At 41.3% G+C, this 25,810-nt stretch overlaps 1 protein-coding gene across 1 annotated transcript in view; it reads left to right on the top strand.

Annotated features, from left to right (window-relative positions):
* TRHDE (thyrotropin releasing hormone degrading enzyme) overlaps positions 1 to 25,810 on the top strand; it is a 330,847-nt gene that overhangs the window by 171,416 nt on the left and 133,621 nt on the right. The window contains 1 exon segment of the mRNA XM_030548722.1: positions 18,077 to 18,214. Within this exon segment, the coding sequence (XP_030404582.1) occupies positions 18,077 to 18,214 (138 nt within the window).

The raw sequence follows: 25,810 nt of genomic DNA, 5'->3' as shown, positions 1-25,810 counted from the left end.
TTTATAGTTTAACTCCTTGGGGACCACATGGCAAGTAAAGAAACAAGCTTTGTATAGGCATTCCTAAACGTGCAGTACTTTTACTCTCAAAGCATAGAAGAATTATAGTTCTTTAGGAAAACAACAAAACACTTTCTTCTCTCTACTCTGAGGCTTTGCTCACCCCTTTTTGTGAGTCCTTATGCCCTCTCCATGTGTCAAGTGGGTAGGCTTCTTCTGTCTTCTGCATCCGTACAATCCTCCCGATATATGACGATGGTCTGCCATTGAGAAAAAGGGGAGCCTGGAGCAAATCCTGTCCTTAAATAAGGTTTCTTCCCCTTTTGTTCAGGTGACCAACTGCTCAGCTTTAGAACTCCCATCAGGTGGTTAGTCAGGAAGTCCCAGCCCACTTGGAGTCCAAACTGGGCAAATCAGTTTCCTTCAGCCTATAGCAAAATCATTGTCCTAGAGGTAGACCTCTGATTAGAAAACAGTCGCAGTTGATGAGTCTTGTGTTACCCATGCAGGAATGTGTCAGGCATTACAATCAGCTGCTCTTGGTCAATCCTTGACATATCTTGGCAGTTAAAATTACATAAATGGACACAGAAATGTTCCAGTCCATTACACTATTTCCCTTCTGCCCATGGAGTGGTGCCTTTCACATGGTTTAGAACCCATAATCCTTATAGACTGCAAGGTGTATAGAAATTTGCCTGCCTTACTGTGTCACTCTCTACTCCAGTCTCCTGTTTCTCTCTGGAATCAGGCAGCACAGTTTCTGTTCCCTTCTGCAGCTAGTCAGCCAGTAGCAGACCTGTTCCTTCTCTGCTTCCACACTGGCTCCAGTGGCTTTAGTAAATTCAAACCACCATGTCCTTCCTGCCGAGCACTAAAAACTCAAGACATCTAGCAAAGTGGTTAAAGCTTTCATTTCCTAGGACTGACTTCAGGCTACTCTGGATTATCTCTTTCAGGTTCTGCCTCTTCCCCATACTTTAAATTGGTCTACTCTTCACTTTCTGAGGCATATCACATCCTGTGTGGACCTTGTTCCCTGGATAGGACTCCATTTGAGGCCTCTAAAATTCTTGCTGTTTAGCTAGTGTATTCTATCCACCCCTTTGAGGAAACTACTTTCTTCCTTGTCTCCTCCTGTACTATCTTCTTTAGTGTGGTGGGCCTACCTGCTTCACATTTATAGTGGATCTTGCTTTCCTTCTCCTCTTCCCATCGCTGTCACTATAGAGGCCAGTCTCTCATGTTTAAGAGTCTACTGAGAGCCTTTCTATTAATCTCCGGGAGGGGCTTTTCTTAAACTCCTGTTCTGCAAGGTGCTTCCTTGATCATGCTAATGTCAAACAGGCAGGTCAGGGAGCTGAGCATCCTCATTATCAGCCCTATACCTTCAGTTCTTTTCTAAGAAGGTGAATTTTAGCCTCTTGCTTGCTATTATTCATAAGGTAAACAATGAGTTTCATTTAATTAACACATTATTCTTCCCTTTTTTGCTGCTAACCCTTTCTGCCCCAAGATATTGCATTTTGAAGTTTTGTTTAATCTCATTGTTGAATGTCCAGAAAATTGAAACAATGACTTATGTGATTTTATGACTGTTATAAGAGGAAAACTGCCACTAACATATCTACCATCTGGCCCAGCATATGAAATTCCTGAAGACTAAATGTGTTGCCATTTCCTAATCAGTGAGAGGTAAGCCTCTCATATTAGAGGCAAGCAAGGCAGTACCAGCTGTATCTGACTGTATCCTGGTGTATTTCTGTCATTAACTCCTACAAGTGACATCAGAAGGTCAACCTACCCCTGCTGGTGGTAGTAGATGTAGGTGTCTCTGTTAGCAGTATGACAGAAGCGGGACGAATGACAAGGGAAAAGTACCCACTGGTAATTCCCTTTGACATAGTCCTGTCTTCTCTCATCCTACATTTCGCCCCCCCCCCCCACTCCTCTGAGGCAGGTTTGCCACTTCTGAAGAGAAGAAGGCAGACAGTGACATTTATATATAGGACTTTACTAACAGCTCTTTTACCTCTTTGTTTCATGGTAGGTGGAGCCATCATGCTGTTTGTACTTGAATATCTCTGTTAGTGGGATAGGAATACAGGACTGTGACAAAAGGAATTACTGGCATGTAATTTTCACTTTTATCCATCAAACACAAATGACAAATGCTTTAGCAGTCACTACCTTACTTGACACTGAGAAAGCATTTCACAGAGCCCAGTGGCCTTCTCCTGCTCCTTTATTTTGTAAGGCTTGGGCTCCAGTGACAAATATATTGGATTAGTCAAGGTATAGTACCTCAGTGTCACACATTGAATTGTCTTCCTTCTCTGTCAGGTAGCGCACGGGGAAAAGGCAGCCCTCTCTTTCCCACATCTGCTTACTGCTTTTTTGGAAACCATGGTCATGTTTCCTGGGGATATTCTCTTTGTTAGAAACATTTGACTGAAGTATCAGGAGTAAAACCTCCATTTTTCATGTGGCTGGTAATCCTTTACTTTCTTTAAGTGAGCTGACGCTATCCTTCATACTACAGTTCTTCATGCTCAGATGATTCTGCCATTCCTGCAGTAGCTTCATGTTATAGTAAGTCTGCATACCAACATTTTTCTTTTAAAATGCTGTGGTGAGAGAATTTTCTTGAGTATAAAAGCAAATATTAATGGGAAATCATTAAATTAAATGCCGTTAAACTAAATTCTTATAGCATCTCAAAGTGTACTGCTCAAGTCCTTGATAAATGATCTCAATTGCCTATCATTCTCACCGGCAGGATTAAAAAATAAATATTGCAATTAGATTTATGCATATCTTTAATGTACTTTGTCTTAAATTGCCTCCTAAAATGTTTATCTCCCTCAATAAAATGTTCTTAGGCTTTGTTTGTTTCACAAGAAAGCCCAGATAAATCATTAACATTTTTGAAGACGTAGACTTAAGACGTGCGTCCTTTTTATTGTTTTATTGTTATTTTGATATTTCAGACCTCAGCTGTAGTCTGCTTGATCCTTGTAACCCAATGTCAATATCATGCTGGCTCAGCAATGAGAAAGATTTGGTCTCTCCTTTTTTTAAAAAAAACCTCCCTTTATCTCTCCTTTTTTGGTTAAAGTCTCCTAGTGCCTCTAAGAAAAAAGTCTTTAATTAATATCGCACAGAGTGTTTTTTTCCCCTCAGTAACTACTTGCTGAAGTAAAGCGTTATATGATTCATATGATATAATGGAAATTCCATATGAAATTATCTAGAAACTCATGTATAATTCACAAAAACAACAAGGAGTCCAGTGGCACCTTAAAGACTAACAGATTTATTTGGGCACTATCATAGGATGTGGACAGGTACATTTCAAGACATTCTGATTACATATTATTAGTCCCTTTTAACCATCGCAGTCCAAAAGTTTAGTTTGATTTGCAGCTAAGAAAAGAAATTTCCATGAACAAATATTCTTTTCCAATAGAGTTTATAAATGTTTTGGCAAGAAGAGTCGGTGTGAAGGATACTACTGTCATAACATTTCTTCCCAGATCTGGACCTTAGCATCCAAAATATGGGTGTTAGCATGAAAACCTCCAAGCTTAGTTACCAGCTTGGATCTGGTAATTGCTGCCACCAGCCAGGAATTATACAGTGCCTAGCTCACTGTGGTCTCCCCAAAGCCTTCCCTGGGGGAGCCCAAGACTCAGATTCCTTGAGTCTCACAACAAAGGGGAATAAACCATTTCCCTTCCCCCTCCTCCCCTCCAGGTATTCCCTCCCTGGGTTCCTGGAGAGAGATACAGAAGCAAGCTCTGTGAATCTAAACAAAGGGATTCTACCCTCCCTGTTTCAAGTCCTGGAAAGACAAGTACCGAGAGAGCTAATCTCTCTTCCCCCTCACCCAGAGGGTATGCAAAGTCAGGCTTAGTAAATCTAACACAAAGAGATTTTCCCCCTGACTTCTTCCTCCCACCAATTCCCTGGTGAGCTGCAGACTCAATTCCCTGGAGTCCCCACTAAAGAAAAACTCCAATTGGTCTTAAAAAGAAAGCTTTATATAAAAAGAATGAAAAAGGACATAAAATATAGTCTCTGTATTAAGGTGACAATATACAGGGTCAATTGCTAAAAGAAAAAAAAATGAATAAACAGCCTTATCCAAAAAGAATACAATTTAACACATTCCAGCAACTACACACATGTAAATACAAAAAAACCAATATAAACCTATTGTCTTACTATCCTTATACTTACAACTTGGAAACAGAAGATTAGAAAGCCTGGAGATAGAAAAATCACTCTCAGAGACAATAGGGCCCAGACCCAAGACAAAGAACAAAGAACTCACACCCAAAACTTCCCTCCACCCAGATTTGAAAAAGTCTTGTTTCCTGATTGGTCCTCTGGTCAGGTGTTTGGTTCCCTGTGTTAACCCTTTACAGGTAAAAGAACATAACCCTTAGCTATCCGTTTATGACACGCCCCCCAAATTGCAGACAGTGGGGAACCTCACTGGCGGCGATTTCCTCCTAGAACTTTAAAATAGACAGATTAATACAACACATGCACCTTTACATATACCACTAAGTATATAACTAAAAGACTTTTACATTTTAAGAATACTTTTAACTACTGGTTTCTGGGAAACTCTCATGGGAGAGAGCATCAGCTACTTTGTTAGAAGCTCCTGAAATGTGCGGAATTTCAAAATCAAAATCTTGGAGAGCTAAACTCCAACGAAGAAGTTTCTTGTTGTTCTCCTTGGCAGTATGAAGCCACTTTAGCGCAGCATGGTCAGTTTGTAGCTGGAACCGCCATTCCCAAACATATGGGCGTAGCTTTTCCAGGGCGTACACAATGGCGTAGCATTCCTTTTCACTGACTGACCAGTGACTTTCCCTCTCAGACAGTTTCTTGCTGAGAAACACGACAGGATGGAAGTTGTGATCCGTTGCTTCCTGCATGAGAACTGCTCCTATACCACGCTCAGATGCATCTGTGGTTACTAGGAATGGCTTGTCAAAGTCTGGGGCCATTAGCACAGGGTCAGACATGAGCGTTGCCTTAAGTTGGGTAAAGGCCTTTTGACACTCACCAGTCCACTTAACTGCATTCGGCTGGGTCTTTTTGGTCAGGTTGGTCAATGGGGCAGCGATTTGGCTGTAGTGTGGTACAAATCGCCTGTAATACCCGGCCAAGCCTAAGAAGGATTGGACCTGTTTCTTTGACTTTGGGACAGGCCACTTTTGGATAGCATCCACCTTGGCCTGTAGGGGGTTTATGGTTCCTCGACTCACTTGGTGTCCCAGGTAAGTCACTCTGTTTTGGCCTATTTGACACTTTTTGGCCTTAACAGTTAGTCCGGCCTGCCTGGTGCGCTCAAAACCTTTTCCAGGTGTAATAGGTGTTTGGGCCAGGAGTCTGAAAAAATGGCCACATCATCGAGGTAGGCAACTGCATATTCTCCCAGTCCTCTAGTAGACCATCTACCAGCCTCTGGAAGGTGGCGGGTGCATTTTGAAGCCCGAAAGGAAGGACATTAAATTCATACACCCCCGCATGGGTGACGAATGCTGACCTTTCCTTGGCAGGTTCGTCTAGCAGTACTTGCCAGTACCCCTTGGTTAAGTCTATTGTAGAGATGAACTGGGCACGTCCCAACTTCTCCAATAGCTCATCGGTGCATGGCATTGGATAGTTGTCCGGACGAGTTACCGCATTTAGCTTACGGTAGTCCATGCAAAAGCGTATTTCCCCATCTGGTTTGGGTACCAGAACCACTGGAGATGCCCATGCACTGGTAGATGAGCGTATTATGCCCATCTGTCGCATGTTCTGGATCTCCCGTTCTATAGCAGCTTGGGCGTGAGGAGACACCCGGTAGGGTGGGGTTCTAATTGGGTGAGTATTACCTGTGTCAATGGAGTGGCATGCCCGTTCAGTCTGTCCTGGGGTGGCTGAGAACAATGGGGTGAAGCTAGTGCACAGCGTCTTGATTTGTCGCCGCTGCAGATGTTCCAGGGTTGTGGAGAGGTTCACCTCTTCCACGCCACCGTCTTTTTTCCTGTCGTAGTAGACACCTTCAGGCCACTCAGCATCATCTCCCTGGACTGTAAACTGACAAACCTGTAAGTCTCTGGAATAGAAAGGCTTGAGAGAATTAACATGGTACACTCTGGGCTTTAGTGAGGAATTGGGAAATGCTATGAGGTAGTTCACAGTTCCCAGGCACTCTTGGACTGTGAACGGCCCTTCCCATGATGCTTCCATCTTATGGGCCTATTGCGCCTTCAAGACCATAACCTGGTCTCCTACCTTGAAGGAACGCTCTCTGGTATGTTTGTCATACCAGGCCTTTTGCTCTTCCTGAGCATCCTTTAGGTTTTCTTTAGCAAGGGCTAAAGAGTGTCAGAGGGTGTTTTGTAGGTTGCATACAAAGTCCAGAATGTTAGTCCCTGGAGAAAGGGTAAACCCCTCCCATTGCTGCTTCACCAACTGTAATGGCCCCTTAACCTCGTGGCCATACACAAGTTCAAATGGTGAAAACCCTAAACTGGGATGTGGTACAGCCCTGTAGGCAAAAAGCAACTGCTGCAACACTAGGTCCCAATTATTGGAGTGTTCGTAGATGAATTTACGTATCATGGCCCCCAAAGTTCCATTAAACCTTTCCACCAGGCCATTGGTTTGATGGTGGTACGGGGTGGCAACCAAGTGGTTCACCCCATGAGTTTCCCACCCTATGAGTGTTTGCATGGTCCCTGCCAGGAAATTAGATCCTGAATCTGTAAGGATGTCGGAGTGCCAACCTACCCTGGCAAAAATGTCTGTTAGGGCTTGACACACAGCGTTAGCCCTGGTGTTGCCTAGAGCTACTGCTTCCGGCCATCGGGTAGCAAAGTCCACGAAAGTCAGTACGTACTGCTTTCCTCTGGGCGTCTTTTTTGGGAAAGGACCCAGAATATCCACAGCTACTCGCTGAAATGGGACCTCAATTATGGGGAGTGGTTGGAGACGGGCCTTGACCTGGTCTTGGGGTTTTCCCACTCTTTGGCATACTTCACAAGACCGGACATACTTGGCAACGTCCTTGCCCATCCCCTCCCAGTGGAAGGACTTCCCCAATCTGTCTTTGGTTCTGTTCACCCCAGCATGGCCCCTGGAATGATCACGGGCTAAGCTTAAGAGCTTCCCCCGGTACTTAGTTGGAATCACCAACTGTTTTTGCGGCTGCCATTCTTCCCGGTGTCCACCAGAAAGAATCTCCTTGTATAAAAGTCCTTGGTGTATAACAAACCGGGATCGATTAGAAGAGTTGAGAGGCGGTGGGGTGCTCCATGCCGCTGCCCAAGCTTTCTGAAGGCTGCCATCTGCTTTCTGCTCAGTCTGGAACTGTTCCCTTGAGGCTGGGGACACCAGTTCTTCCTTAGACTGGGAACTTGGGCTTGGTCCCTCTGGAAGCGATGTAGGTGATGGGGTTGTTTCCGTTGCTGGTGAGCCGCTTTCCGCTGGTGCACCAGGGGTTATTTCAGGCTCTGGCTGAGCCTCTTGGGTATGGCTGTCTGCTGCTTCTGCCAGTTCAGGCTCGCTGGCGCCCTCTGGCGTTGAGTTTGAAGATGTGGTTGCAATTGCTGGTGCTGGTTGCTGTTCCAGTTCCGGGCCTGGGACTGGAGGTGCTGTGGCTGTTTCAGTGGTTGGCATGGAATCCGGGTCCACTACCTCTGTCTGGGTCTCTGGTAACACAGACGGGGCATCTGTGGACGGCTCAGGGATGGGTCTAGAAGCTTGCCTGGTTTGGCTACGTGTAACCATTCCCACTCTCTTGGCCCGCTTCACCTGGTTGGCCAAGTCTTCCCCCAGTAGCATGGGGATGGAATAATTGTCATAGACTGCAAAAGTCCACATTCCTGACCAGCCTTTGTACTGGACAGGCAGTTCAGCTGTAGGCAAGTCTACAGCTTGTGACATGAATGGGTAAATTGTCACTTGGGCTTTTGGGTTGATGAATTTGGGGTCAACGAAGGATTGGTGGATAGCTGACACTTGTGCCCCCGTGTCTCTCCACGCAGTAACCTTCTTTCCACCTACTCTCAAAGTTTCCCTTCACTCCAAGGGTATTTGAGAGCCATCTGGGCCTGGGGATCTTTGGTGTGATGGTGGTGTAATGAACTGCACGGTTGGCGTTTTTTGGGCAGTTGGCCTTGATATGTCCCAGTTCATTACACTTAAAGCATCTTCCAGCTGACTGGTCACTGGGTCGAGGTGGGTTACTGGAGACTGGTGAGGTGGAAGAATAGGGTGTCTGTGGCTTTCCTTGGGTTGTAGGAGGGGTCTTGGGTTGCCCGCGGTTGTGGGGTTTATTGTCGGTGTGCCCCCTGGGGTATTCATTCCCCTTGACAGTAGCTTTGTTGCTTTCTGCCACTTCCATCCATTTGGCTCCAATCTCCCCCGCCTTGGTGAGATTTTTCGGTTTTCCATTTAGTATGTACCATGTTATGTCCTCAGGAACACCATCCAAGAACTGCTCCATTTGTATGAGGAGATGCAGTTCGTCCAAGGAGTTAACATTGTTTCCTGATATCCAGGCCTCATAATTTTTCCCAACATAGTAGGCGTGTTTGGGAAATGACACATCTGGTTTCCACTTTTGGGTTCTGAAACGCCGATGGGCATGATCTGGGGTTATCCCCATTCTGTATCTGGCCTTGGTTTGAAAGAGTTTATAGTCGTTCATTTTCTCCTTAGGCATTTCAGCTGCCACCTCTGCTAAAGGTCCACTGAGCTGTGGCCTCAATTCTACCATGTACTGGTCTTCAGAGATGCTGTACCGAAGACAGGCTCTTTCAAAATTTTCTAAGAAGGCCTCAGTGTCATCACCTGCCTTGTAGGTGGGAAATTTCTTGGGATGTGGAACTATAATTGGCGAAGGGTTGTTAGGATTGGCTGGAGCATGCTACCCAGCCTGCGGTAACTCCAGTTCATGTTTTCTCTGTTTTTCCCTCTCTTCACTTTCTTTTTGTTGTTTTTCCATTTCTCGGCGGTAGGCTGCCTCTTCTTCTGCTTGTTTTATTTTGTGGCCACCTCTTCTTCTTGTAGTTTCCTTCTGTGGGCCACCTCTTCTTCTTCTTGTTTTCTTTTGTAGGCTGCCTCTTCTTCTTGTTTCCTTCTGTTGGCCACTTCTTCTTCTTGTTGTTTTCTTTTGTGGGCTGCCTCTTCCTTGGCTAGTTCTACATTAATTAGTTCCATCCGTCTCCTATGTTCATTTTCTTTGTCCATGGCTTGTTGCCGTGCTCGCTCCTGTCTCAGGCTTTCCTTGGAACTCAAGGTTCCTGCTTTCTTCTGCTGAGGCGCCCTCTGGTGTTTACTGCCTGAAATGCAGGTTCTCTGTTGCCTCCTAGGGTCTGCCTAGCAACAGTGCCTTTTTTTTCTGTAGCTAATCTTTTAAATGTAAAGTAAACCAGAAAAACCACTTTATTTGCATCTGTATTGTGCTGGGTACTTGACTCTCAATGGGAGTGCTATAGTCTAACAAAAAACCCTATGTCACAGCTTAATGGTTCCTTGCTTAATATGCAAGCCAAAAACTGAAAGAGAGAGCAGAAAAAAAAATTCTCTCTGGCTCTGTTTAAAACCAAACTCTCTCTGCTTAAAAGCCCCTAGCAGAGAAAAGAAAAATATAATATTCCTACTGGCTTCTGGATTCTATCTTTATCCCACCGCTCTGCCACCATGTCATAACATTTCTTCCCAGATCTGGACCTTAGCGTCCAGAATATGGGTGTTAGCATGAAAACCTCCAAGCTTAGTTACCAGCTTGGACCTGGTAATTGCTGTCACCAGCCAGGAATTATACAGTGCCTAGCTCACTGTGGTCTCTCCAAAACCTTCCCTGGGGGAGCCCAAGACTCAGATTCCTTGTGACTCACAACAAAGGGGAATAAACCATTTCCCTTCCCCCTCCTCCCCTCCAGGAGTTCCCTCCCTGGGTTCCTGGAGAGAGATACAGAAGCAAGCTCTGTGAATCTAAACAAAGGGATTCTACCCTCCCTGTTTCAAGTCCTGGAGAGACAAGTACCGAGAGAGCTACTCTCTCTTCCCCCTCACCCAGAGGGTGTGCAAAGTCAGGCTTAGTAAATCTAACACAAAGAGATTTTCCCCCTGACTTCTTCCTCCCACCAATTCCCTGGTGAGCTGCAGACTCAGTTCCCTGGAGTCCCCACTAAAGAAAAACTCCAATTGGTCTTAAAAAGAAAGCTTTATATAAAAAGAATGAAAAAGGACATAAAATATAGTCTCTGTATTAAGGTGACAATATACAGGGTCAATTGCTAAAAGAAAAAAAAATGAATAAACAGCCTTATCCAAAAAGAATACAATTTAACACATTCCAGCAACTACACACATGTAAATACAAAAAAACCAATATAAACCTATTGTCTTACTATCCTTATACTTACAACTTGGAAACAGAAGATTAGAAAGCCTGGAGATAGAAAAATCACTCTCAGAGACAATAGGGCCCAGACCCAAGACAAAGAACAAAGAACTCACACCCAAAACTTCCCTCCACCCAGATTTGAAAAAGTCTTGTTTCCTGATTGGTCCTCTGGTCAGGTGTTTGGTTCCCTGTGTTAACCCTTTACAGGTAAAAGAACATTAACCCTTAGCTATCCGTTTATGACAACTACTTTGAGTAGTTAAATTCTGTGCAGCTTAGAGATCAGACATAAATGAGTATACATGTTTATTCAGATGTTTAAATACAAGTTTAGAGAATGTCAAGTTCCCTTCTTGCTCCATGTTATCTGTTCCTTTTGAGGAAAAACATAAAATATCCATTCTTATCAGAAGCTTTGGGTCATGTGATTTCACATCTCCTGAGTTTGGGGTTTGGGTAAACCTTTAATTTCAAAGTGAAACTCTGCTAAAACTGCTGAAGATTGCATTATTTTGACCTGACAATTCCTCTCCCTGTCCTGAGTGAGGATGGGAGCGAAGTTTCCTGGCATCTTACAACTCCTCCAGCGGAAGAAGACTCAGACAGAGACTCCTGTCCCAGCGGATCCTCTCTGCTTGAACCTGACTGCCCACTTCACCTAAAACCGTATTCCAAATGGTAAGTCTGGTTGCCACATAAATAGCTCTATATTTGGGTGCGTGCATATTGACAAATTCTTTATTTGTTTTGTTTTGATATTTCAGCTGTCTGCTCTGATCAATATGGCTACAGTTTTAAAATTGCTTACAACATGAAAGCAGATTTTAAAGGAACAAAATCTTGCACGGATTTTTCCAGACCCACAAAGTGGGCTTGGTTTACCCAAGACCTGTGCTCCCTCGACCTCATCGCTTTCAGAACCAAAAAGCACAGTTCCTGGAAGTTCAAAATCCAGCACAGCTATATGACACCTGGAAAGTGCTCTGATTTAGTGTAATCTTTGGCAATCATTGGCAGGGGCTCTGGTGGAACACCAGCCACAGTTTAAAACTGCTCTCCCAAGGTTGAAATGTTGCCTATGGTCCACTGAACTGGATGTGAATTCCTCCAGTGGAGGAGCAGCCTGTAGTGGCTGTGGAGAATGAATTTAGCACATAGACCCAGCATCATCAGGATAAATCAAGCCTAATGTTTTCAGTGCTGATGGGTCTAATACAGGAACAAATATGTGTTCATCCATTTTCCTACTTGTGTCTGTTGCTGTGGAGGCAGCTGCAAGGAGATAACAAGACTCAGAGTGGAAGATTTTGGGAGGCTTGAACTCTGGTCATCTTTTTAACCAGTATTTTAAGTGAAGTAAGTAAATATAGGGATATGTTTTTTGTTGTAAAACTCTCCATTTTTTTCAAACCTCCCCCTTATTATTTGGAAATTAACTGGAGCAAAGCTGATTTAGTGTATAACTAAATCACATCTATACTTGAGATGTAGAAGGATGAAGAGAAGCAACAATTACAGTTGCTGGAGAAGTCACAAACCCTGAAAATACTCCAACTTAGCAGCAGATGCCTGTGAATACATTACCACTGTGCTTGGCTGCCTGCAGTGGCTCTCATCTGAATGGACAGTGTATTTCAGATTCAGAGCCATCCATGGGTTTAACTTTAGTTAACGAGAGACAGTGTTTCCCTCCTCAGTGGTGAACTCCAACAGCAGCAACATTTCTCTGGAACAATGGAACTATCAACCAGTGGGAAAGTCTCCCGAGTGCAGGAAATTGATAGAACTCTCATGGGAGCTGGAGCAAGAGTATGGAAGAATAAGAGATGAGTATGAACATGGACCTCTCAAAACTTTTAGAACTAATGCAGAACTTGACTTAGCTTTCCCTCAACAATTTCCACACATGGGTGCTTTCACACACATACACATACCACTCACACACACACACACAATTTAAAAAAATGCTAATCAAGCCATTTTCCTTATAGTTGGGGAAGGGAGATTTTATTTTTATTTTTAAACACTTGGGAGTCGCTCAACCACGATGGTGGTGGGTGGTGTTGCTTAAAAGTATACAGACAAACAGAGAGATGTTAGTTTTGCCTCTTGTGTTAAATATGGCCAGTGGATCTTTGTTGTACACTTATTTTATGCATCCTTGGGATACTTCAGAGACTATATCCCTCTACAGTCCAATTTCACCTAGAAATGTGTTGTATTATCTCTTGCAAACACTTCTTTTGACAGGCACCAGAGATCACACAAATCCCCTCCATACTCCTGATGGCTAGAAAAAGTTATCTATTCTGGAGAAGATATTGCTGATTAGATTGACAGGAAAATCATGTAGTGATTTGGAAACTCATATTAAACATTATTCACATAAGTCCCTTAATCTGTAAACCATTTGAATGCCTGTTCCAGAACAAAGGCAGTGCCTTTAATGTTTAGCCCTTTGATCTCTTATGTATAATAATGATCAGTTATGGGTCGTATTGTACCATTCCTATTATTTCTTTTGTTCAGTTGTTGGATGTATTCCAGTGGGTTTTTAAAATTCTTTCCCTCTATTTCATATTAATTTTTGGATATTATTTTTAATGTGACAAGCCCAAGTATTATTTTATTGTCATGCTAACCAACTTATTCCATTGCATTATGTCTCAGTAAAGCATTATTGAATAAGCAGCAACAGCCCTCCTTCATTACAGCATTCTTATCCTGTATGCACAGGACTTTGATTCAGCATTTATGCAGTTCTCAAAGGAGTACCCCTTTACATAAGGAACATAAAGAACATAAGAACAGCCATACTGAGCCAGCCCAAAGGTCCATTTAGTCCAGGATCCTGTCTTCCGATAGAAGCCAATGCCAGATGCTTCAGAGGGAATGAAAAGAACACGTAATCATCAAGTGATCCATCCCCTGTCACCCATTCCCAGCTTCTGGTAAACAGAGGTTAGGAACACCATCCCTGCCCATCCTGGTTAATAGCCATTAATGGACCTATCCTCTATGAACGTATCTAGTTCCTTTTTTAACCCTGTTTTAGTCTTGGCCTTCACAACATCCTCTGGCTAAGAATTCCACAGGTTGATTGTGCATTGTGTGAAGAAATACTTCCTTTTGTTTGTTTTAAACTTGCGGCCTATTAATTTCATTTGGTGACCCCTAGTTCTTGTGTTATGTGAAGGAGTAAATAACACTTCCTTATTTACTTTTGCCACACCAGTCATGATTTTATAGACCTCTATAATATCTCCCCCTTAGTCATCTCTTTTCCAAGCTGAAAAGTCCCAATCTTATTAATCTCTCCTCATATAGAAGGCATTCCATACCCCTAATCATTTTGTTGCCCTTTCCTGTGCCTTTTCCAATTTTAATATATCTTTTTTGAGATGGGGTGACCAGATCTGCACACGGTATTCAAAATGTGGGGCCGTACCGTGAGATTTATATAGAAGCAATGTGATATTTTCTTTGACATGCATCTGACGAAGTGGGTATTCATCCACGAAAGCTCATGCTCCAAAACATCTATTAGTCTATAAAATGCCACAGGACTCTTTGCTGATTTTCTTTCTTATAATCTATCTAATTCCTAATCATTCCCAACATTCTGTTAGCTTTTTCGACTGCTGCTGCAGCCCTTTCTGTTCAAGGAACATTATTTCACATTTTCTTACTGTTTAAGATGTAGCATCTTATACATGAAGAAGACTCCTAAAAGACAATTGCTGTTACAGTCCAAAGTCTATACTAGAAATCCAAGTGAATGGCAAAATTTCACAGACAGAAATACTCTGGAGAAGTATCTTTATAGGCAGATAATGTGCATACCCTACTATCCATGAGGTTCATTTCATTCACAGTCATGCTGCTGGCACTCCAAGCAGCAGAGTCTAAACTCTGCCAACAATCCATTTACAGACTGCATTTGCAAAAATGGGCATGGTCATCAAGGAAAAAAGAGCACAGAGCCTAGAGGAAAACAGCCGAGGATAAGCTCGAAGAGGTAAAATTTGGAGGAACTTGCTGATCAGAATTAAAAGGAACTATCTCCATGAATCAGAGGGGTAGCTGTGTTAGTCTGGATCTGTAAAAGCAGCAAAGAGTCCTGTGGCACTGTATAGACTAACAGACGTTTTGGAACATGAGCTTTCGTGGGTGAATACTCACTTCATCGGATGCATGTAGTGGAAAAGGATCTATCTCCATGAAGATACATTCACTTAGATGATATTATGATGGATGTCAATGTAAAAATCTGAATAGACCTTGAAAATAAATGAGTTGATGTAACTGAAATTAAAAGCAAACTTGCTGGCACATTCATCTCCTTAACAGCATCTTTTTTTTCCTTCAAACCTCTGCCTCCTTGGAACATGACTGGGTGCTGGTGCAGGAGCTGGTCAAGAATAAGAAGGATGCAGTAGGAGGTTGTTGAAGCAATGCAGTCAATACTCTATTTCTTTCTTCACAAGCAGGGAGGGCCTGGGATTCCAGACTTTTGCCATCCACCATTCAAGCAGAGTTTGACTTTGCATACTGTTCCTCTCAGAGCAGACAGGAAAGGTGGTGAGGAGGAGCATCAGGTTTGGATTGGCAGAGATCGTGCATTTGTGGTGACAGAAGAAGGAATCAAGACTCAGTTTCTTGTTTTTTGTCTAGCTTTGGAGAATACAGTGGTAGTACTCCACTTATTTCAGCAACCTTCTGCTGTCCTGGTACTGGCCCTGTAGAGTTCTAACCCTCTTCCAAGTTTCTGCTGTCATCCCTCTTCTACCATGCAGCCCTGTCCTCATATAGGGTTACTAACACTTTCCATGCACAGCTCCAGTTGTCTTTGCAGCATATTCGCACAGAGTCATGTAACAGAGACTAGGTAATCTGAGGAAAACTCTGCATTCTTCGCAGTGTGCAGAATTCCACTTTCTTTTTTTCTGTACAGGGTTCACAGGCAATGAGAAATTGAGTGCAGTATTTTTTATCCGAGTTGAACGTTCTCAGAAGAGAGTAATCTTAAACTATATTTTGTAATTGTTCCATGTTAAGTCATAGCCCTCTCACCCACCACATTCATAGCTCACTGACCTTATAACATGTTGATTTTCTGCTTGGTTCTCAACAGTGCCTGTTAGCTGCTTCCATGGTCCTATAGATGTCATGTTGAAACAGACCAATACTATCTTATTTAACACACTGCAGGGGAAAGGAAAGTCCCCTTTTCTCCAAAATTTAGTATTAATGATTTTGGTGCATTCAAGGTTACTCACAGCTAGGTACAACACTAACATAACTTTATCTAATAGGGGCTATAGTGTTAAAGTAACATGGTAATTAAGCTGATTCCAATTCATACTACTTGTTCCATTTCAGTTTCCTGTTGCCTCCTAAGTCTGCATACCCACTTGACAACCCTAAAATATATTGTATACCTATTTTTTGTTTGATACAAGAAGAATGTCAAGAGTTCTAATGTGATTGAAAAAACCTCTTAATGCTCATTAAGATGCAGGCTAACATGTCTGAAAGCATGTTAGATCTCTGGCTTGTATCCCTGTTTGAGCTTAAGTTATAACGCGACCAGTTAACATGCCTCAGCAATGTTAGTCTGCTTTAATTCTGACTGACAGGATTCAAAACTATACCTTTTTGCCTTATCAAGATGTGAGCTAAGAAACAAACATAACATTTCCTTTTTACACCTTTTATTCATCTTGTTATAACCTCACCTTAAAATTTCCTAGATTGCTATCTGCTTATCTACTTGATTCAAGGTTGTTATAAGCTAATCATGTGACTGACACCCTATTGTCACTTCTTAATGAATTCATACCAAATTGTACATGTTCAAAACTCACCTGAACAAATCTTTGGTAATCATGATTTCCAAACTGAATTTTGGAAATGTGTTCAATCTGGATTAACTAAAAAACCCATGGTTGACCAAACAGACAGGGAATCCAGTGTTGCCTGAAAGTGAGCCAGCTGTGAACCAAGAGGTTTATGATCCCTGCACTTTAACTGTTTTCTCCTGAATTTGACTGAATTTCGTCCCTACTCGCCCTTCTGAGATGGTGTTGAGTTTTTCTGTTTATAAAGGTACCAGCACCTAACTGTTTATGACTCTAGAAATTCTAAAATGAAAGATAATGTGAACAAGAGATTACATTTCCTTTCATAAACTCTACCTAATATGGCTAGCTGAAACACTAAGTATGTATTGGGTAATTGGTTTTCTTGTATCCAATGTTTTTAATTGCTTGAATATATAATCAGCTCAAGGTACATTTCTTGTACCTTGACGAATGTTAACATAAAGGTTTATTTCCAGATGGATCTGCATTGAAACAGCTTTTCAGCTGTCTTATAATTTAAATTAACACATTGGTACCAAAACCTTTCTACACATGAAATTAAGCTCAGAATACAGTATGTAGTCATGTGGTTATTTTATCTGTGTATATCAAAGTGACTCTTTAAAAATGCCATGCTCCCAGGAGATCCCTAAGATTATGCCACTAGGTCAACAGCAGTTCAACAACTTTTGTAATAGAGATAAACATTAAAATATATCATTTCAGAAAAAAATATTTAAACTGTAATTAACAATACTTTTAAAATCACCTTTCTCATTTATACCTGGCTTGAAAACCTGAGCAGATGGAGTTGCTTCCTTTGCTGACAAAAGGTTGTGGAGCAGAGGCATCAACACTGGTGTAACTTTGAGGGCATTAAATTCCTCAGTTGAAGAAAGTGTCGCGAACTGAACCATGAAAGAGAGTGCTCGTAGTCCACATGTGGACATTTAGTACATGGGCATTTAGTAAACTTTACTGCCAGTTTAAATCTGCAGTGGTTCTGACATATATTTATAATATACTTTTATGGTGGAGATGAAAACAAATTCGTCCACTGGATATTAATTGGATGGTCACCTATCATTGACTTGCTTTCTAACCTTAAACAAGTCATTTAATTTTTTTGTGCCAGTTTCCCCACATGTAAGACTGGGCTAATAATATTTCTTGTCTTCATAAAGATGATTTGAGAATTAATTAGATGAAGTCTGTGGAGCACTTGGAGCTTTACAGATTAAATGTACAGTTTGTAGTGGGAACTTGAACAAGTCACTTCACCTCTCTGTGCCACAAATTCTTCATCTGTAAAGTGGTTATAATTATTTTTACCCACCTTTGTGAAGCATTTTGAGGTCTATGGATAAGAAGAACTCTGCAAATCTCAATATCCATTTATTTTTGTGATTGAAAACTTCTTTTTTACTCCAGTAATTTCACTGTAAGTAGAATATCAGTTTTGTCTGAATTGGCATTTACACTTTTACATGCTTTTAAAATAATTTAATGGTCTTTATTTTAATTTCTGTCAAATAGACTTTCACAGCAACCAAAATCACAAATCAGTGGGTTCCACAGTACACACAATTAAAACTGATTCCAGTTGGTTTTAATTCAGGAATTAGTAGGGGTTACTGTGAATGACAACCAGACCATACGGACTTACTTTAGCAGGTCTGAGTAAGGAAGGCTGCTGAGCCTATGAGTCTCTGATTGATGTTCCTTATTTCCATATAGTCGTAAATGTACAGCGGTCCATGATATTATTGCATGTACTGTATTTCAGGAAAAGCAGAGATTTCTGACAGATGTCCTACATGAAGTAATGCTGCTCGACGGCTTGGCCAGTTCACATCCAGTATCACAGGAGGTGCAGCGAGCCACAGACATTGACAGGGTGTTTGACTGGATCGCCTACAAAAAGGTGGGAGTAGTGGATATTTCAGTAGTAGTGTTAAAAGAACATGTTACATTTGTAAAGTTTATGCACTCTTGGAAAAAGGTACATATTACAGAAATTACTAGATAGGAAACCAAAAATAGTGTGGGATGTTTTGGGGTTTACAGGTTCAACACCTTCATTGTTAGCAAATTATATAAATAAAGTTGTGAGTTTTCAGAGTTCGGCAATACAAAACTATTATTATATATATATTACTTAGATTGTTGCAGAGTCCAAATTGTGCTAGGTGTTTTAAAAGTGCAGAAAGAGGCTCAGTCCCTGCCCTGATGGGAATCTAGAGAAAACTCTTAAGGTGTCTCCAATTCCCATTGAAATAAAGTGGGATGGTTTTATTGTTTTACTTATAGGAAAACTTTGCATTTTTTGAGTTAAAGAAATCTCACTGTGAAAGCTCGCTGTTGAGAAGAAGGAAACTGGCATGCATAGAATGATGAGAAAATATGTACTGAAATCAGGGACTGTCTTTATGTTTGAAAAGGAAATAGAGAGAGGGTTCTGTATGCCAGAAATGGCATTCAATTGGCACTTTGGGCATTGGAAATAGAATTGGCACAGTAGCCCAGATCATCTGCCCTGGGAACCCATGTAAACAGACTTTACTCGGTTGCTATGTGAGCAGTGGAATCTTCCCTTTCCCCAGACTCTGGAGCCAATCCACAGCTGCTATTACAGCCTCTGCATTTCAGTAATCTCTGTGGCTAGTGGACTTGTGTAGTCCTGGATCTACTTGTCACAGCCCTCTCCCTCCACTGCCCTGCCACTGCTCACGGAACAATCCTAAGTGCTTCCATGGACAGAGGCCTGCAGAGAGCAGCTCTGGAGCAAGCAGGGGGTTAATATGCTATTGGTATACTGATCTATTTTCTGCAACTCAACCAAGCCACTGCCTTTTGAGTTGTACCTGGGGCATGATCATCCCTTGTATCTGAATATTGGAATAGAACATTTCAGGGCTATCATCTTTTTGGTATTATAGTATGATTTTTACTTTTAAGAGAGCGTATTTTGCTACATCATTTAATGTAACACAAAGCAACTGGGAAAAATTTCCCTCAGTTACATAGACATAGTTTCTGTTGACTTCAGTGGGGGATTGCACTCAGGAGCTAAGGACTGATTTTTTTTCTCTGAATATATTTAATATAACAGTAAACAATTTATAAGCCACTGATTCTCCTATATCTCATTCAAAGACTTTGACGAAGTTCAAATCCTGTTTCCGAATCTTGATAAAAATGATGTTTTCCCGCAGTGATATTAGAGGTACACAAAACAAAAACAGTTTTAATTAAAAAAATCAGATAAACTCTTTAGTTTAGGAATGAATTACTGAAGATATATGACAAGTCCATTTATCTTACATCTCTAATCCATTTTCAATCCCACATCAAATGAAGGTAGAGACTTAAAAGCATGAAATGGCAAAGTACCAAGTGGAAAAAACACTTCCAGTCTCCAAATTCTATGTATTAAGTAGCCATATAGAGGAAGTATATTTTTGTAATGTATCTTCAGATCAATTAATACAGAAATTATATTGTTTTAAATAAATCACATAGTTATCAGTTCATGTAATTCATTTACATGTTACAATTTAATACGTGCTTTGCAAACAGAACATTTTCATGGAAAATATGATCTTAGACAAATTGTAAAGAATGTGGGTTTTGCAGCCAGTTCATATTCTGGTCAAATGTTTATTCTTCTTTCGAGCAATAGGAGAGGAACCGTCTACTGGAGATTCAACCCAGGAAGTCACCTCACTGATGCTCTCATTTTCTGTAGCCCCCTTTCCCTCTGCCTCACTAGGTGCATGACATCAGACTCTGACTGCATAGCAGCAGTATGGCCCTATGCCTCCTGCTGAGCAGCCAAAGTACCCTATATTCCAGGGTGTTTACATATCATCCTGCAGTCTTTGGGTACGTCCAGACTACCTGCTGTATCGGTGGGTAGCGATCGATTTTTCAGGGATCGATATATCGCGTCTCATCTAAACGCAATATATCGATCCTGGAACGCGCTTCCATTGACTCCATAACTCTGCTGGAGTGAGCGGCGGTAGCGGAGTCGACACAGGGAGCTGCGGATGTCAATCCCATGCCGTGAGGACCCGAGGTAAATCGATCTAAGATACTTTGACTTCAGCTATGCTAGTCACGTAGCTGAAGTTGCATATTTTAGATTGATGCCCCCCCAGTGTATACCTGCCCATACTGTCCTAAGCAAGGGGGAAACACACTCTTTCAGCTATTAGTTACTCACACTTGGGTTTTTAAAATTTCCACTTTTTAGTCCCTGTGGCCTCTGGTTAGCCTTGTGGATTTCCTCCTTCTGTCTTCTCTTCTCAGAAACAAAATGACAAAACTTGCTCATATCTAATTTTTCTTTAACAAAAAGACAACCAGTAAATGTCTTTGTCTTTATTATTACTATTGTATAGATGAGTTGGATACAATTAAAACCATCCAGCTCTCTCAAACACCATCTTGAGAAAGAGCTAACATCTGCAACTTTAGGGTCTGCCCTTTTTTCTCTCTTTCCTTTATGCATCTTAGAGATAAACATTAAAATTATACTCTTTAAATGCCTTGGAGCTGAATATATTGTTCATTTCCACTTTTTTGTCCTCTGTGGTTCCACATGCGAAGAACATTAAGCTCTGAAGACATTTATTTACTTAAGCCCAGAAGCAGAGAGAAACAAATACTGCAGTGCTATGAAATACAGTGTTTCCACTTGAAATGTTGATAATGATGTTTGAATATTTCAAAAGCATTGTGCTAGTGATTCTTAAAATGTGTGTGTCCTCTCCCACTAAAGCCATAAGTACCTATGTAGAAGAACAAAAAGTCGTAATGGCTTATTCATAAGTAGTATTAACAGAAAAATCCATTCAGCCTTCTTGTAAAGCTCTCGTGTCACAACAGAGAATGGCTCGCTCTCCCTCATGCAGCTGGAAGTAAGACGTCCTCCCTAAAATTGCAGGACATGTGATTATACTCCAAACGCCATAGGAAATATAGTTTGCTGAACTCTAGAGAGGATTTGAGTGATTTTTACATCAAAGCAGAAAGAGTGGTGGCATTTCTGCACCAGAAATATCTTTCAGCAGGAAATGTAGCCCTGGGGAGCTGCAGCAACAGAGAAAGAGAGAGAGAGAGAATAACATGAGGTACAACTAGCCATAATAAAAGGGTGAAACAAGACAGCTGTAGCACAGAGGGAGCAGCCAGAACTGGGACAGTCTGAGACAGATGCATCTGAAACAGAGTTGCCAGAAGTAAGGGTTGCTCTAGCCAGTAACAGAAGAAGAAGGGCAGACACAATGGGCAGAGGAAGGTATTGAAGGACACTAAGGACAGGGCAAATAGCCTATGCACAGGTAAAGAATTCTGAAGTCATAGCCAACAGCCTAGCAAGAAAATCTGGAGCTAAGTATGTCCTAGTATCTTAGAAGAGTAATGATTCTGACAGCAGTCAGAGCAATGGAGACAGAGACTGGATACAACAGAGAGTGTCACTATATACATATATTGTAAAAGCTATTTAGGTGTGTGATAGTCTAGAGGCAGCCACAACAAGGAGGAGGTTATCCAAGAAAGGGTATAATAATCCAGTGTTAATCCATTTGACTCCATTGACTTCAGTAATACCAGTGTCTGCCCCAGACTCCATAACCACTTACTTTATTTTTTCTAAATCCTTGTACATATCATTTACTCTAAAGTTTTACTCCTGTGGTGCTTTTTTAAAAAGCATGATGCTTTTTTTCTACTGCAGAGTAGTAAAAGGAGGGAGCATTTGATAAGCAAAGGAAATATTACAGAGAGTAATAAAAGCATAAAACCCCCAAAATACAAATCACTATATTGAGATTTAGGTGTAGCAAAACTTTTGCTCAAAGGAAAATGCTCAGCTGCATGGTGTAATGTGTATGAATGTTCTGGCATTAGAGAATGTAAAGCAATTGAAGATATTAAACCCATATCAATTAAGTATGACTCTTTTGGAAAAATTCCCAGGCAATATATTTCATTGGAAGAGCTACATTGCCTAGTATTGTCTGCATGATCAATGGGAGAAATTACCATGCATTTTTTGCATTTTACTTCTGTATTCAAACACTTCCATTGAAAAAAATGTTGATTATGCCAGCCACCTAAGTAGTGGTTGCTATCATATTTAGACTAAAAGCTGCAAATCAATTTATAATCTTCGCTTAACATCATGGTTGCCATATGCATCTATGATATGGTTACTTACACATGAAAACAATTTATTAACAATTTAAACAGATGATGATAATAATGATGTAAAGCAAAGCAGGTTTTATTTGAATTATTCAGATAGATGAGTGAACAAAAGAATAAGATGCTGCCCAGCTATTTTAAATGACTTATGATACTGACCAGATGCTTTTGCAGTCCAGTCTCTTTCATTAGTCTAAGTTGATAGCTTTTTGTTCTTCTGGATTAATTTATCTGTGATGTCGGCTGTGAATGACACTATATTCTTTATACGTATTTTTATGATGGTGTGTTATGTGATGAGACAGCACAGTAGGTCAGTGCCCAGGCTACAGACTGTTTCTTCTAAAGCCATTTGTTCATATTCCATTGTACAGAGAAAATAACTTTTAGTGGGAAGAATTCCATTCCAGAGAAAAAAATCCTAGATGAAGCTGTTTGCGTTATGAATGCCACCTAAATTCAAACAGTCCCAGATGCAGCAAAGCATTTTGTTTCCAACTCAGAAAGGTACTTAAGCATATTCCGAACTTTGAAGTATGTGAGTTATCGGACTGGAGCCAATGGACACATACTTAAAATGAGGTAATACTCAAGTGCTTTGCTTAATTGAGGCCATAAGCACCTTCTTAATTTTAAGCACATACTTAAGTCTATCTGTGTTCAGTAAATACTTATGCAATTGCTTAAGTGCTTTCTTGAATAGGAACAAACTTATCCCAATATATATTACATATATATATATATATATATATATATATATATATACACACACCTGATAGTTTAAAAGACCTAATTATCCAAAGCTAAGGAAAATTATGAGTGAAACTGAGTAGGAAGAAAATTTTAGATAGCAAAATGTGAATAAAAGTTGGGAGTTCTTTAAGAAGAGTTTATTTGATAGCCAAAAGGCCATGATTCCACAATCCAAAGAGAAGACAACTTTGGCTAAAAGCCCATTCTGCCTCAGTGGTGAAGGGAAGGCAATCATTAGAAATTACAAAAGCAACATATAAATGGAAAAAGAAAAAAAGATAGCAATGAATATAAATTAAAAATTACGAAGTGTATAAATTGATAAGGGAAGCTAAAGAAATCAGAGAAAACTCAATGGCTGTCAGGGCTAAGGACAATAAGAAAGAGGGTTTTTTAAAGTATATTAGAAATTAAAGAAATCCTAGCAATGGTATAGACCCATTTCTAGATGGAGATGGTAGTGATGCAGAAAAGGCAGAAGTGTTCAATAATATATCTGCTCTGTATTTGGAAAGAATCAGGATATTGTACTTATATCAAATGAGGATTGTGAAGTACTTTTCAGTCCATTAGTTCTGAAGGAGGATGTTAGTCAACATCCATTTGGGAAATATATTTTAAAATTAGCAGGCTTGGTTAACTTTCACCCAAGAGACATAAAGAAGCTGTTTGAGGAGATCTCTGTCCTTCTGATGATCATTTTTAATAAACCTTGGAATATAGAGGAAATTCCAGAAGACAAGAAGAGTACTAATGCTGTGCCAGTACAGTAGAACCTCAAAGAAATGAACAGCAGAGTTACGGACTTACTGGTGAACTGGACACCCTGTGAGAACAATAATCATCAATCAGGCAGCAGCAGTGACAAAAAATAAAACAAAAAAACAGCAAATACTGTACTGCGTCGAGGTTTAGCCCTTGGGCTCACGGTTCAGCCATCACAGTTTGAGGATGCATTTGCAGGGCCCAGGTGTCAGGCTCCAGGCGGGGATGTGTGTGTGCAGTGGGCTTCTGACCCTCAGGAGCACAGGGCTCAGGACTTCAGACTGGAAAGAGTGTTGGGGCTTGGGGCTTCAACCCTATGGCTCCATTCCCGGCTTCAATCCCACTTGGGGTGCCAAGGCTCAGGGCTTTAGCTATGAGAGGAGCGCTGGTTTCAGCTCCAGCGCTCCCCCTGTAGCTAAAGCCCCAAGCCCCAGTGCTTCCCGCCCCTCCCCAACTGAAACCTGGAGCAGAGCCACAGGCTTGAAGCCTCAATTCCTAGCGCTCCCCCCAAATGTAAAGTCTCAAGCCCTGGTGCTCCCATGGGACAGAAACCCTGAGACCCCCACCAGGAACCCTGGTGGCCCCTAGGATTAGAAGCCCCCTCCCCCGCCCAGAGCCCTGACACCCCCCAAACTCTGTGGCTGCAGTCCCAACTTCCCTGTGGCTGAAGTCTGTAATGTCTTGTTCTGAGTTGCAGACCATTTCAGAGTTACGGACAATCTTCGTTCCCGAGGTGTCTGCAACTCTGAGGTTCTATTACATTAAAAAAGTACAAGCAGGATAACATGGGTAGCTGATTTTCCCCGTGGGTGCTCCAGCCCCAGAGTCGGCGCCTATGGTGTAGACATAGCCTAACACACTTTAAGAGAAGTGAAGAGTGAACTTAGTTATAAAGTAATTGCCTTTGAAGAAGTAAAGCCATACACCAACTGAAGAATGGTAAAGCACCAGGCTATAAGATAGATGCTGAAATGTTAAAAGCTAGAGGGGAAGTGATGCTGAATTACATGTATAGGTCATACAGAATGGCTTGGGAAAAGGAGATGTCCTAAACTTTGCTGAAGAAGTGTTATCTGCAAAATGCCTAACAAGAGGGACCAACGGATTTTTGATAACTGAAGAGGGGTGACATTCCTACCTGGAAATGTGTTTTGCATTATCATTTTAAATAGGATGAAAACTCCAGTTGATACAATACTCAGGGAAAAATAGGCTGGATTTTGATCCAATAGGTCATGTTCAGAGCAGATTTTCATCTTGAGAAGACATACTGAGAAAGGCTTGAAACACCAGCAGGAAGGTAGTTTTTAACTTCCTAGATTTTATGAAAGCATTTGATAGTATCCACAGAAAAACCCTCTGGAAGATCCTATGTGGCAATGGAATTCCAGCAAAGATTGTTATTTGATGTGCTGATTATATGATGAGTCTGTGTGCTGTGTCAGAATAGACAGCAGAAACATGGAATGGTTAAAGGTTATTATGGTATAAGATAACTACAACGTTGCACTCTGTCCCCACTTTTACTTTCTGTTGTCATCGATGTTGTGATGAGAAGAATGATGGCTGATGCTGAGAATGCTAATATTGTTTGCACCAGAGAAGCAGTGATACTCTATTTGTACATGATGTAGTCTCCTGTTTGGGGGACCATGTAATGAAATCAGTTCAGAAGGTATTTGTTTCACTATACAGTAAGATGTGCAATTGTCAACTTGACCTGAGAGAGAGAGTTGTATTTGATCATAGCCACCATATCAGGCTAGAGTAATAAATGAATGTACTC

Source organism: Gopherus evgoodei, chromosome 1 (assembly GCF_007399415.2).
Source record: "Gopherus evgoodei ecotype Sinaloan lineage chromosome 1, rGopEvg1_v1.p, whole genome shotgun sequence".
NCBI lineage: Eukaryota > Metazoa > Chordata > Testudines > Testudinidae > Gopherus > Gopherus evgoodei.
This window is presented reverse-complemented; position numbering and strand designations above follow the sequence as displayed.